At 31.1% G+C, this 15,145-nt stretch overlaps 2 protein-coding genes across 4 annotated transcripts; both read right to left on the minus strand.

The window, feature by feature from the left end:
- Nucleotides 1–5,037: 5,037 nt before the first annotated feature.
- On the minus strand, nt 5,038–5,825 carry LOC142554483 (metallothionein-like protein type 2). The gene is made up of 3 exons (XM_075665151.1): nt 5,669–5,825; nt 5,503–5,574; nt 5,038–5,397 (listed from the first exon to the last, which is right to left on the minus strand). The coding sequence occupies exons 1-3, from the start codon at nt 5,728–5,730 to the stop codon at nt 5,304–5,306; spliced, it is 228 nt and encodes a 75-aa protein (XP_075521266.1). The 5' UTR covers nt 5,731–5,825; the 3' UTR covers nt 5,038–5,303.
- A 1,258-nt stretch (nt 5,826–7,083) lies between these two features.
- On the minus strand, nt 7,084–10,847 carry LOC142553453 (uncharacterized). 3 transcript variants are annotated; one of them, XM_075663719.1, is made up of 5 exons: nt 10,675–10,847; nt 9,955–10,172; nt 9,472–9,557; nt 8,006–9,377; nt 7,084–7,866 (listed from the first exon to the last, which is right to left on the minus strand). In XM_075663719.1, exons 2-5 carry the CDS (start codon nt 10,106–10,108, stop codon nt 7,328–7,330), a joined length of 2,151 nt encoding a protein of 716 aa, XP_075519834.1. In that variant the 5' UTR covers nt 10,109–10,172; nt 10,675–10,847; the 3' UTR covers nt 7,084–7,327. The 3 variants fall into 3 exon arrangements, with proteins under 3 accessions (XP_075519834.1, XP_075519836.1, XP_075519835.1); XM_075663721.1 differs by lacking the exon at nt 10,675–10,847 and adding an exon at nt 10,416–10,643; XM_075663720.1 differs by lacking the exon at nt 10,675–10,847 and adding an exon at nt 10,265–10,406.
- Nucleotides 10,848–15,145: the final 4,298 nt, after the last annotated feature.

A 15,145-nucleotide genomic window follows, 5' to 3' on the forward strand; every position in this document is an offset into this window, starting at 1 on the left:
ATAATATAATTTATCACTTTCACTTTAGTCCTATAATGTAATTGTTGAAATTTCTGTCTATTTTTTTCTTATCTAAATGTATGAATTAAAAGGAAATATTTTATTTCTAATTAATCTTTGTTTTTTTATATAATACGAAATATAAGTGTTTTGCATTTCTAAACTTGTTTGACATAATCTAATCTTGATATTTATCCTACACAATTTGTTTTTTGTATTTATCTTTAAGATATAGTATCTTAGATTTTAATAGAGTTTTATTCCTAATAAAATCTTGTTTCCATGCTTGTAGGATTGATTTTATGAGAAGATAATAAGGCCAAGATATTGGTGAAGTATATCTACGAAAGATTTATAAAAAACAAGTGTTGCTACTGAGTCTTTCAGAGGATACACAGATATCAGGGTTGAAGATTTTCGTGTGAAGAGTTTGTATGATTGATTCATATACTTTTCGTATTGCTGATTGATTTTGACGACACTCAAGAAAACACTACGTGAAGTGTTGGGTGAAGAGTTTGTTGAATTTTAGTCATATTTCATCGGAGTACTGAGCGATCTTGATCTGGAGGAGAAGACTTTCTTAAAATATATATTTAAGGTTGGTTAAGAGTGGTAAACTTTGAGAACCTCTATCTATATGCCGAAAATTAAAGTCGTCTGATTAATTTTGGTACGTACGCACTGATGTTAATTTCTTTTGGAGCATATTCATTAATTGTGGAATGAATGTATTTCTAATGGGGATCGATGATGAATTATGCCTTTTTTCCCCTTTACTCGGACAAGTTTATGTATAGTTGAAATGATCAACGTATGCTCATAATATTTCTCGTGCTGATTACGGGAAAAAAGAGTAGTCGATTTTTTGTTGAGATAATATAATTTTGACTACAATTTAAAAGATATGATCCAGGTGAAGCTACTTACGTAAACAAATTCAGCAATCCAATCTACCAACCGAGCAGTACGTACCAACAAAAGATTACAGTGCCAAATTGAAGCAACAGTCGTAAATTTCTTGTGAATCCAATCTAAATATATGTGGAGGGGGCATACAATAGATCAAAATTAAAGATTTTGTTGGAGATGAGAAAGAAAAAACATATTTACAAATCAAACTAAAAAATTCCTACACAGCGGGCACGTATCGTTCTCCATCAACCACGCTTTGATGCAGTGCGCATGAAACCTATGGTTACATGCTCTAATTCCGGCGCGGGTGTCGTGGTCTTTGTATTCTTCGAGACATATTGCGCAGCCACCGGGTTCTTGCGGTTTTTCTTGAATGTAAGTGTCGAACTCTATTTGTGCATCTAGTTCTGCATCCACTTGGGGCCGCCTTTCTTGCTGTGTTTGTTCGTCGACGACAGCATGATATGTGATCCAGAATTCAGGCCAAATATCCGGCTCATCATCATTATTAGAAAAACACGATTTAAAAAAGATCCAGAGAGAGCACAACGCGAAGATGATCTCCACGAACGATACTACTGTGAATCCCATATCTGCAAAAGATTTTCTACTGCACAATTATAAGGAATTTTCAGAGAACTCATGAGAAAAAAGGCGTATGTACGTATTTGTACGAGATGCTTTAGGGTTATATATATATAATATATAAACAGAGGTATTTGCGTCCTACTGCATGTCTGCTTTCAAAATCCCGAATGGATAAGGAGTTTTGAAATACGTAAGATTAGGATTTAGGAAAATATATTCAATCTTGATTATCTTAATGAATTATTATTACATGCAGCCGACGATACAGGTGAAACTAGATTTATGAATTTAACTAAATGGCCGACAATAATATTTTCATACCCAGCAATTAATTTTTTTTCCCTCTAGAAACCAAATAAAACTATTTTTTTTTAAATCCCTCCCTAATATTATAACTTTTGGACCCAAAAAAACCATTTTTATAGAAATAAAATGAATTTATTATCTGAAATTCACATCAATTTTTTTTTACTGCGTTTATTGGATTTTAAATAAATTAATCCGATTCAAATAACACTTTGATTAAATTAATAGATGATATATATCCGATTTGTACTTTTATGATAGGAAAAATTGAAAATTTAGTCACTGATGGGTATAAGACCAATTATTTGTTGGATTAATAGAATCGATTGGGCTTAGTGCTATTGAGGTCCAAATCATTGATTATACTTGTAGAAGCCCAAGCCCATTAAGCCCATCAGACGCTCTTAAAAATCTATAAATAGATGAAGCTCTTGGCAATTTGAGGGGGGCTCTCATTTTGATAAAAGTTCTTTAGTTCTCTGAATTTTCTTTGGTCTGCTTACTGACTTGAGCATCGGAGTGTCTACGTCGGGAACCCTCCCGACGTCCACTTAAGGAGTGTTCGTGACGCAGGTGACGCCCCGCAAATTAATTGTATATCGTCTACGTGGATCCGTTTACCAGCCAGGTGAGCTCGTTTACGGGCCACAGTGGACCAATTACTAATCAGTCGGATCTCGCGTGTGCAGTCTACTCGACTCATTTGTTTTAGCTGCATCAGTCACAATCTCTATGCAATTTTGATTATTTAAATTTAAGGAAATTACAATATTTAGTTATATATGTAATTTAGAAAACAACGGATATATGATTTAATTTTTTAACTTAAATTTTTTATTAATACATCATTTTAGCTTAAATTGAGACCCAGAAAGTAGGTTATGCTATATATATACGTTAGTCATATGAATTGATTATATGATAAAAAAATTAGTTACGCAAACAACGTATATCATAAAAATTTACAGTGGAAAAAACGAAGAAAGATATATTTAGAGAAATCATATCAAAGAATTTCTGCAAAGTGGGCACGTATCGTTCTCCGACAACCATGACATGATGCAGCTCGCACGAAACCAGTGATCGCATGCTGTTCTAGCAGCGCGAGTTTCGCCATATTTGTGTTCCACCAGACAGATAGCGCAGCCGCCGCCACTGGGTTCGTTCGAGTTTTCTCCAATCATGCAAGTGTCAAAACACTATCTCCGCATTCGTTTCAAGCAGCCTTTGCTGCACCCCTCGTGCTGCGGGGAGGTGGGCAGTTTCCGGCTCCAGCTGATGGCCTTCGATCCGTCGTGTGGCCATCCAAAGCTTGTAGATGGACCATATTATTATTAGCAGGATGAACCAGAAGCCGTACAATGTGAAAATTATTGCCATCACACTATATATATATATATATATATATATATATGAACCAGAAGCCGTACAATGTGAAAATTATTGCCATCACACTATATATATATATATATATATATATATATATATATAACAAAAACTTAAGTGCGATGATCTCACGGTCAATTTTGTGAGACGAAAATTTTATTTGAGTCATCCATAACAATATATTATTTTTTATGCCAAAATTATTATTTTTATTGTAAATATGAACATAGTTAATCCATCTCACAAGTAAAAATCCGTGAGATCGTAGTTACGAAGCAAACTGTTCGTTGAGATATTGTTATTTAGTTTTAGATTAGGACTAGGAGACAAAATATTTTTTGCCGTAATAATTTATTAAACAGATAATATTTTTTAAATAACTATTTTACAAGTATTTATATATATGTTATCAAAAATTTCTAAAAATAATACATTTTTTATGAATGATATTTGTACGTAATTTCCAACATAAAAAAGTCTAATATAATGTCTATAGGTGTAAGAAGGTTTTATTTTTATTATAAGAAAATTAAAATATATTGTCCATCTTGTTTAGTTCATCATTAATATATAAAGTTGCAACTAAACGATGATTTCTGTTAATTGTAATATTTACTAAATTTACCAAATTGTTAAAAGTTTAAAATATATATATTTTTATCTCAAAAAAATTATATAAAGTATTTTTTTAAAAAAATATCCATTATGCAAGACAAATTGCAGATATTGTTTGAGATTATATAATATCCGGCTTAAGTACTAAATTTTTAATTAAATAATTTGACTTCTAAGTTCAAACTACTCAGAGCAGGGGTTATCATAAAAAATACGAAAAATTGCACTTTTTTCATATATGTTTATTTTTATTTTTATTTTTTGTGATTTTGGTTCTTTATATTATCAAATTTCAGTTCTAATCCGTTTTTTTTTTTTTGTTTTTTTGTTTTCAGCTTTAATCTTTTTTATCTGGAACCAATACGGCAAATGAATTATTCGTATTTAATGAAGATATAGATTAATTATTAAATGATCAATAGAATTCCACGAGAACTTGTATGATCAGGTATTGAAGCGGATACGATTCTAATGTTTAACTCATACGATTGAACATATTTTATTTAAATCAGTGAACAAGCACTCATAATCCAATGTAAACTAATAATTATTACACATATGAATAATGATCATAATCATTAATAGATTAAGTTGATTCATAAAATTTTGTTAACATTTTTAATTATTGTTTGGATAACAATAATGCAATTATATTAAATATATAACTTGTAGAGATAATATGTGAATTTTTAAAATAGATCAGATATTATAATTACAAGCAAACCATATTATAATTACAAGCAAACTATATGAAAATATTATTCATCTAAATAAATAAAGTATTTTTGTAAAAATTAATTAGTGCCATAAAGTTGTACCACTGAATGTCTCAATATTTATATATAGTATATAGATTAGCATTTATATTTCAACTTTTTTGAATCATCATGAGTATGATTATGATAATGATGAGCCACACAAGGGAAAAATCTTGATCTCTCCCAAATGTATATCTTTAAAATATAGGTTTTGAATTTTTTTTACAGATTTAAAAAATCTAAAGGGAAAACTATTTACTTTGATCCCAAATGTATATCTTTAAAATATAGGTTTTGAATTTTTTTTACAGATTTAAAAAATCTAAAGGGAAAACTATTTACTTTGATCCCGAAAAGAATATAATATTTATATTTAAATGTTACCTAGGTCATATATATATATATATATATATATATATATATACACACACACACACACACACACACACACGCAGACACACATTTATTGTTCAAACGTTTTCCATAAACACGTACATCAATCTTGCCCCAAGTTTTTCATACGAAATAAAATTTACAAACACAGAAGATATCGGCCATCACCCATCACATAAATCCAGCAAGGAATTTGTGGCCAATGGCTGCCTTTATTCCATTAGCTTCAATCGCGCACACTTGAATATTTATATTATATTATATGTATATTATATAATCACTTCTCCATCTTGGGGCATATATATATATATATATATATATATATATAATATGTTGAATCAATCAACATTTGCAAGGATTGCAAGAGCAATTCGGTCCACACTTGCAAGTGTTGCCTCCTTCTGCGCCAAAGCTTTTCTCAGATCCCTCAAAGAACCTAAAGAAAACATTTTTTTTAACAAAAAAACATATTAAATCATATTCTTGTAGCCTAAATTGTATTCTTCTACTAGAGTTTTTTCGATCATATATCTTAGCTTACATCTTTACAGGCGCGACGCCTTCGACGATGGTTGCAGTCGTGCTCTTCTCGACATCTGGGTACATGCCACATCTGGAAACATGTATTTCGATCCGATGATAAAATTATACATAAATTTTTCTAATTTAATTAAATTGTGATGAAAGGGAATGAAATCTTTAATTACCCACAGCCGTTGCCACACTTGCAGCCCGAACCACAGCTACAATTTCCTCCACAGCTAGACATTTTCTTCAACCCAAAGAATTATTCTATGAAATTTTATTCACGTTGTTGCTCTTATTGTACGAGTGGTAGCTCCTATTTATAGAGCCATATCCATATTTTTTTTATTGGTCAACAAATTAAATGTTCGCGTACACGGAACTTGTAAGGGATGATAATTTTTAAAATATTTAATATGTCTCTTTCAGTTTAATTTCTTAGATTGTTTCATTGTTTGAAACTAATATGATTATCTTGTAATGATCGTGGAAAAAAAATGGTAGTTGAAAAATAAAATTGATTAAGTTATAACTTTTTATTTAACCCTTGTACACGTTATTATATATATATATATAAGCTTTTCAATAATTTTTTTTTATCTAATTACTTTGTTGGGTGCAATAATTGTCCTTGCTTGGTAGAGCGATCGAACCGTGGTGCTTGAACTGCTGTGCGGTTTAAAAGATTTGAGTTGCACAATTACTACTAACTATAACTTTTGGTAAAGCGGTAAGCACTCGGTCCTACAATTGGTATCAGAGCCAAGGTCACGGGTTCGATTCTCATGGATTGCAAGTAGTGCAATTATTGAGAGGAAGATTGTTGGGTGCAATAATTGTCCTTACTTGGTAGAGCAATCGAACCGTGGTGCTTGAGCTGCTGTGCGGTTTAAAAGATTTGAGTTGCACCATTACTACTAGCTATAGCTTTTGGTAAAGCGGTAAGCACTCCGGTCCTACATACTTGGAACAAGAAACTGAAATATTATTTGAATTAAAATAGTTTGGGGTCAGAGTGAAAAAAATTGAGTCGACCTTAAGGGGGGAGGGGAAGTTGTTTTGAGTATTTATTGAATTAAATAATATTGCTTATAGCTGAATTTGTCCATATGCATAATTAATTAGTTCTTGAGTGCTAAGCAAATTATATTTAATCAATTAACTAATAATAATTTACATATACATGTAATTAGAGAACGAAAAGAGGTGAGAAGCATGCTGCTAATTATTATTTGACTTTGTTTTATATATATATGGTCCCATTTTCTAAGTATATTTATTATTATCCATCCCACCATTAGTGCTTGAAATCATCGAACCATCTTTTATTGTGAGTTGAAAATAGACCCTAAAAATAAGTTGATTTGACATCGTGAAATAACTATGAAAGATACATTGATTTTATAAAAAAATCAACTTTGTATGAGGTGTAACTATTTTATTTTATGTTAAGACGGACGTTGATATTCTCGATGAAAATTGATCAAAATTATTAATGAAAAATGCATGATTAAAACTGAAATATGACGATATAATATGATCAAGATCGCACAGAAATAAATATACAAAAGTAAAAATACAATTTCCCTAAATCATAGGAGTGAAAGTTAAGAAGATGAATATAATATGCTCTAATTATTAAAAAAATACAGAAGATCGTGATATTATTATGTACACCAAAAGAACAAAGAACAAAATTTCTTGTAAACTAAACTATCTATTATTCTCTAGCAAGCAAAATTTCAACATTTTTGGTTAAAGAAAAAGAAAGAATTATAATACTTTCTAACTAATATACATGAAAATGTTATTTGCCTTCCTTTTGAGTGGAAATTCAAAACTCAAAAACACACAAGTTCTTCCACAAGGTCATCAAGAATCATGTCTTCCAGTTCAAGACCAATACACTCGCTCTCGAACTGAAGATTCATCCACCTATAGTCGTCCTTCAAGTCGCAAGCCATAAGACGATCCAACGATTGCTTCTCATCCGTCCTCAGATTCAGTAATTTGCCTATGCTCTTGCTCACCTCCTCGACTATGTGGTTTCCTTTTGGAAATGGTCGAACTTGGCAACTCGACAACAACGGTTTAGGATAATATGGGAGGGAAACATCATATGTTTCAACTAACGTTTCATTAACCAAATCGAAGAGCATCTGATGCTGCCAACATGAGCTGCAGAAATCTTGCCAACTGGTTAACTGATCGTGCTCATGTGGCCAGCAAGCTTCCACGTCCTCGAGTATTTGTGGGCTTAGTGGCTGGTCTGATGCGTGCCACGCTCTTTCAGATGCGTCTATTGCTATGCCAGATTGATCAAGAATAAGTCTCACATAACCTGAGTCTGTAGTGTGCCCAACACTTTTGACAAACTTGTCTGTTTATTAAAAAAAAAAAATCTCCATTAAAACCACTTCTATATCGAGTCTAATGTAAGATTAGATCAAGTACATCATATGGAAAATTTAATGATTAGGGTATAGCTTTTACCGAAAACGAGAGAATCTGAACAATACCTTCAGAAATTTTAAGCTGTTCGGAACCAGATAATTTTTCTTGTGAAATGGTATACGAGTCTGGAATCGAGCAAGGATCAGAGCCATTGATACTCTCCTGCACACAAATGAAATCGACGCTTGTTGGTTTTCGTGCTTCCTCTTCGAAATCTTCCTTTTTTTCACCACTTTCATCAGTAGCATTCAAATTTAAGCCTGAATCATGGTCCATCTTTTGCATATCATCCACTGATTCTGTTTTGCATTCGACTGTCTCAATCAAATCCAGTGGCTCCTTCTCTGAATCGCTTGCAACTAGTCTGACTACGTTTTCTTCGTGTTCCACAACATCTTGACGAAAACTATCATCTTTTTCTATTACAAATGAGTCATTTAGAAAAGCATCGTCACCAGCTACCCCGAGATTTAAATTCGAATAAAAAGAATAAACATTTGACAGGGAGCGGGAGCGTATCCTTCTTGAATACATCGAAGCATGGCCATTTTCGTTAGTAAACCTCAAGCTCCTAGACAGATTCAACTTGGCTTCTGTTCCATAACTGTTCTCGAACAACCGAGCATATTTATCTAGTGATTCATTTAGAGAAGAACTTCTGCTGTGGGAATAGTTCCTCAAAGTATTTTCACCAACTCTGCCCATAGTAGTTTCTTCCCTTATATCAACAACGCCTTTTGCAATATCTGAAGGTGCCATCCATTCGTTTCTTTGTTGTATTTCCCCTTTCATCAGTGAATCTCGATCTTTTTCTTCCGAAAGTGCTAATTTTTGTTCTAGACTAACAGCTTGCAATTTTTGCCCTTTAGGGAATGACCAAGTTTCCTTCTGCTTGTCTGCAAGTTTACTAGGCTTGAACTTTAGTCTCTGCGAAAAATTAAGATCAGGGAAAGATTTCGATTTGCTGAACTTTAATTTTTCATTCGAAGCGAGACCATTATGGGAGAAACGAGTGACTCTTTCATCAGAAACTTGCAAACTTCTTGCAAACAACTCCTTGTCGATCTTGAGCATGTCCAAGAAATCAATCTTCTCTGACGATCCAATGTTAGCAGCACTTAAGATGTCGGATTCTCCTCCACTTGCCTCATTCTTGGTCTGAGTCATATGACTCATATCCACTGATCGAGGGGCAGAGTTCTCTACTTTACTGGGAATGAAAATGATCGGATTTTTCCAGTCTGTGCAGATTTTACTGATGCTATCATCAAGAGACTCCAGATGGTGTATGGAATAAGTTCTCTGTAATCTAGATTTGAACAAGAAACCTTCTTTGCCTTGTGCATCGTTGCTTTCCTTATATATCTCTTCCGCGATCAATGCTTTTATGCGTGATTTGAGAGATCGTTTGTTGTTTCCACGAGCTCTTTTCATTTTCTGATCAAACAAATGGATATAAACATCAGTCTCTGGTTCAGCCAAACTGTTGGGAAATTCACATTGTTACAAGTTAACAAACACGAGAACTTACAAGAAATGGACTCTGTTTTTCATCCAATATCTTTTCAGCTTCACAAGAATCGTGAGCAAGCAAGTTCGCTTTGGGACTCCAATCGTCTACAAACACATAAAACCAATAAGAAAACGTGTGATAATCTGAGCTCGTAAACTTCTACTAAAAAACGGTTAATGTTGAGGAGAAACACTTGTTTTCATTACTCTCATGTTGTTATTTTATGTGGCACAACAAATAAAAGATGGCAGCTACACTGTTATAAATCTGAAATATTTGATTAATTTGCATTGTTACAGTCAACCATAACTTTTCAGTGACTATAATATAATATTCATTCTCACATGTTAGAAACATTGCAATGGTTTTAACATGAAACAACAGTGTACAACCACAAAATGTTAAAGCTATCTCCAAGAGGGAAATTGAAGCCCGGGCCTACTAAATGAGCTAACATATGCAAAACAGTTAGTTTCTCGTATGACTGCTTTTGATCTATACCTGTTTGGCCTGCATATTTGTTATGGTGGATCATCTTCCTGGTGTTAGAATGCCAATGATGATAGTCGAGAACGTTGATGAATCCCGAAATGCAACCTGGCTGCTTATGATCATGTTCGTCGCCTATGTGCTTCGTCCAGAAATGCCTTCCCATGTTACGAATCCTCCTTCCTAAAAACTTGGGGGGTTTTCAACTGTTTTAACTCGTTCAACCCAACCTGATTAAATAAACATTCCACAAACATATTAGTTAATATTTTTTAAACCACAAATCTGACTTGTTCTCACAGATCATAGGAAAAACATTTACCAGGAATTGTTTCTATCTTTATCCTTCAAACCATGATGTGTGAAAATTTGACTATGAAAAGACAACCTTAATTTTCTAAACAAAACTTTACTCGTTCAATCAGAAAACATCACAAACTGATCATCACACACAGAAGCACGGCTGCCTTTACCGGTTACAAGTACGAATTTATTCCTTCATGGCTTCGAGCTCAATATTAAAACTCAGCCTTGTTATAGAATCTCCTCTGTTTGTGTATATAAAAAGAGGAGGGGTGATGAAAAGGAAAGAAATAGAGCTTAAGAAAAATCACCCAAAAACGTATCTTAACACAAAGTCTAACAAAAAAAATAGGGAGCTGAAAAGTCTTAGAAATTCGGGGGGGAAAAAAGGGAACAAAAACAAATGAAACGCAGAGAAAAGTTTATAACCTTCTTGGACAGAGAACTGCGCGAGATTATGAGCTATGGCGGGTGAGTAACATATAAGTTGGAGGGCTTCAATACCAAAGATATAACTGCAACTACCATCTATATATAAATATATACGTTTATAGCAAAAGCATAGAATATAATTGGTTTGTAGATATCAATGTAACCTTTCTACTGTATAAATGGATGTACATATAAAATAAACAAACAGAAGAAAGAAAGATAGAAAGAAAGGAAAGGGCAGAGCCAGAATCGTGTATCACTCTCTGCTTTGGAAAACGACCAGAAATCAGTCGCCAAAGCTTAACTGGTCAACGCTTCTAACCTTTATTATTATTATATTATTATTATTAAATATAATATGTCATGTTGGCAACTTTAGGTAGCGGTTTGGAGATGGAAAAATATGTTGCCTGGTTTTTGTTTTATTTCTTTATTTCTTTCTTTCTTAATAAATATGTCATTTTTCTCATATTCTTGTCTAGATAGGTCCCTTACGAGACGATCTCAACAAAAAAAATTTATGAGAAGAGTCAACCCTATCGATATTCACAATAAAAAGTAATATTCTTAACATAAAAAATAATTTTTTTTTCATGGATGACCCAAATAAGATATCATATCATAAAATATGACCCGTGACAATATCATTTTTATCAATAAATTATCACGCGTCATGATTGTTAGGTTATAAAACAGCCAATAAAAAAAAATTACTAAAAGTTTTCTGATCTAAATACTTAAAATTACAAGTAGATAGCCAACTTGCTAGTAATTAGAAAATTAATATTATGTTGTTCGAAATTAGGAAAAGTTCGGACCAACTACCGTTAGTTAAGTGTGCCTTTGCTTATTTTTTTTATTTTTATTTTCCGAGTTCATCATGCTTAGCGAGTGAGGCATAAGATTTTGTGTGATCATACAAAGAATTCTAAAATTTAATAATTTCCAATTATTCATATATTTATAACATCCAAGTTTATATGAGATTACTAGCAATAAGTAATTCCTAGTGTCTATAATTATTGTTTTTAAAATAATCATGTAATCATATGATCGTCAAAGAGAAGTTGTACGTGATTTTCGAATCTATTTTATCTTAAATATATTTTTGGAATTTAAAAAGTAATAATTCTTAATGAGTTGGATTGGATTGATTCACTGGAATGGTCGTGGTATTGGTCGCATGTAACCACCATTCCTATTCCAGTTATGTTGTGGAACGATATGACATGTTTTATAATAAAAAAAGGTTTAAAATCTTCATAAAATTAGTAAAAATATAATAAATATTACTAGCATTAATAATAATCTATCAAATATTTTACTATTTTTAAGAGATGTTATTATATTGTACTTTTCATGTTTTGAAACTAAATATTATTGTAAACTACATGGTTAGTATAGCTTTTGATAGAACGACAAACGTATGATTTGCAGTTACTTTAATCTCAAATTTAATTAAAATTTAAATCCTCAAAATAACAATTAATTACCGTTAGTGATTAATCGATATATCTGATTAAATTTCAAACCGATGCAGTTATACTTATTAATAAGATGAGCGTGAGGAATGGTCCTAAGAGTCAATTCAATTCAACTCAATTCAATTCAATTCGAAAGTCACTCTCAGCGGACCGTCACGAAGAAAAAAAATGAAAATAGGAATAAATAGAAGTCCACATTTCCTAGAAACTAATTTTTATTTTTTATATAATCTATCATGATAAATGAAAGGAAACACTAAATTTAGTTAATTACTTATATTATTATATTAAACATAAATACTAGAGGACAGCTTTAATTTGTTGCTATATTCGTGTGATTTTTTAAATCAATTGAGCGGAAACCATTTAGTATATCAAATATATTACTAGAAATTATTTTTTTTAGAAGAATAGAAGATAATAACGCTTTGAATTTTCAAAATTCAATATCAATTGACAAATTTATAATATTCAATATCATGTGTTACGAAAACGATTGGTTTTAATTAGACTGCCACCTTAATAATATCGTGTCTTATAACCAACAAAGGGTTTAGAAATATGGCCAGCCAAATTGGGCTAACTGAAAGTGACTAAAAATACATTGGATAAAAAAAATTTATTAGAAATTCCAATATGGTGACTAAAACAATATTCAATTAATAATAATTTATGTTTATATTTTTTAAAGTATGTCTATTGTGAAATCGTTTCACGGGTCTATATCAATTAGACAAGTCGATAAACTTATGTCTACCATGAAATTATATTTTTTCATGATTTGTGTCGAGTTGAATATTTATCTCACAAAATTGACTCGCTCACATGAGTTTTTGTGATTTTTTGGTGGATTAGATGTGTGTTGTGTGCATGTTTAAATATTAAAGTAGAAAATTGGTCGGGTTTACAAGTCTAAAGTTGCAACTTTCTAGATGGATAACAAATCAAAGTTTAGTTTGAAAATTTCTTGAATTGACCAAGTCTTGCATGCAACTTTCGAAATAAATTAAATGAATTCTTTAAAAAAATAAAGAAAATAGAAAATCATGTGTCATTCTCACTTATCCGCTACCCCGGCCCTTTGTTAGTTTTTATACTTCGTTCTTGAAATAACTAAAATTTAAAATTGATAGTAATTTAATTTGTTAGCTTGAATTTTTATAATAATACATTGTTAGGATATCACAAATTTATATTAACCGTTGACATACGAGATATCGAAAGGATTAAGTATCTTATGTGACATTTCACAAATTTATTTTTGTGAGGCGGGTTGAGTATGTCTATATTTAGAGTGAAAATGATAGTTAACATAAAAAATAATGTTTTTCATTGGTCGGGTTGAATAGGAGATCCAATCCGTATTACAAAATTGGCTCATTAGACGGTCTCACTGAATTTTTGTGTATAAAAAAGGGATAAAATTATAAATTCGAAAAAGAGAATATCAGAATCAAAGTAATTGTTTCCAGAAAAATTATGCATGGAATGCAGGTTGAGATTGTATAAATGGATTTACAAATATAATTTTTTTTAGTTCGAGTCAACCTACGGGCTAGCTAGTAGCTACCAACATACATTATATTAAAATACAAATTGAAATTTTATTTTATTCTATTTTCGATAATTTTAGTTGTTATCATTATAATAAAAATAAGATTAAAATATTGAAAATATTCCGATAATGGTTGATATTAATTTTTTTTTAATTTTCAATGCATCGCTAGTTGTATAAAAAGGATTAAAATTAATTATATCGTTACGAAACTAATTGTGATACTCGGAAAGATTGGAAGAAAAAAAATAATGGTAGTAATAAATAGTTAACTCATTATTAAAATTGTTAAATACCAAAAACTTCAAATTTTTATATATAAACTATAAAGGACGAAAATGAAAATTTATCAAATATTAGTTCAAACAAACATATGTCGAATTAAAAAAAATCTAAGTTGATAATTATACTTAAATATTTTCAAAAATCAGATATTTATATTATCATATAAAGAATCTGTCACCAAAAAGACGTCTTTTATTTCCAAAATTGTCCTTACACCAACATTTCTTTTAATAATAACATTTCAACTTATTTTTAATATCACCCTTTCAAATTGCACTATGATCTTTCACTAATTTCCGTCGATTATTATTAAATTAATTATAAAAAATATAGCATTTCATAAAGTTATAAAATATTATATAAATTACTATTATAATTTTACACACACATCAACGTGTATATAATTTACCAGCGTATAATTATTGTTAGAACCTTTATACAATATAAAATCGTGACAATTTTTATCACGTATGGGAATAAAAAAGCAATTGCCGAAGTATTTCATTATCGGGCCAAGTTTTGGAAGGCCCGACGTTAATAGCCCAGTATTAGAATAGGTGGTGATCTATGATTGCATCTCACTGTAAGTATTTACAGCCAAGTGAATAAATTACTTGAATTATATTCGATTTATTATTGTTGTTCAATAGGGTGATGTTACATCGAGAATTATATAATATCGTTTGGCGTAAATGTTGAGATTCAATGTCTATAAATTATTTCGAGTTTGACTCAAATTTTACAATAATTTGAGTTTGAAAAATAGTTGCGTAATACTTATTAATGTAGCCAAAAAAAATTGTTATATGAATTAAGTAAATTCAGAGGAATACGAGAATGTTGGATCGTAGAATGTATATGACACACATGTGAAGCCTAAAAAAATTTGATGGATCGTCACATTCATCACGAACAAAACGTGAGAAACATTGGAAAATGCTCCGACTCTCAAGTCAGCACTAAAGAGAGACCAAGAGCAAAATATACGCAAATGAAATCTCACCTTTGAAATAGGTCAATTTATAGACTTAACAAGAGTTCAATGCAATTGAACCTAGGGCGAGCTTTTATTAAAGTCACAAAAATAATAGTTAAATAAAAAGTAGGTTCAATTTTAATGGACTAAACAATTATATTGACTAAA

This window comes from Primulina tabacum, chromosome 8, assembly GCF_025594145.1.
Source record: "Primulina tabacum isolate GXHZ01 chromosome 8, ASM2559414v2, whole genome shotgun sequence".
NCBI classification, from domain to species: domain Eukaryota; kingdom Viridiplantae; phylum Streptophyta; class Magnoliopsida; order Lamiales; family Gesneriaceae; genus Primulina; species Primulina tabacum.

Coding starts and splice junctions, on each gene's coding strand:
- LOC142553453 (XM_075663719.1), bottom strand. CDS start 10,108: ATGGGAAGGCATTTCTGGACGAAGCACATAGGCGACGAACATGATCAT. Junction 9,558..9,954: donor CAAATATGCAGGCCAAACAG/GTATAGATCAAA, acceptor ATGTGTTTGTAG/ACGATTGGAGTCCCAAAGCG. Junction 9,378..9,471: donor AAAAACAGAGTCCATTTCTT/GTAAGTTCTCGT, acceptor TTGTTTGATCAG/AAAATGAAAAGAGCTCGTGG.
- LOC142554483 (XM_075665151.1), bottom strand. CDS start 5,730: ATGTCTAGCTGTGGAGGAAATTGTAGCTGTGGTTCGGGCTGCAAGTGT. Junction 5,575..5,668: donor AAGTGTGGCAACGGCTGTGG/GTAATTAAAGAT, acceptor ACATGTTTCCAG/ATGTGGCATGTACCCAGATG. Junction 5,398..5,502: donor GGCGTCGCGCCTGTAAAGAT/GTAAGCTAAGAT, acceptor TGTTTTCTTTAG/GTTCTTTGAGGGATCTGAGA.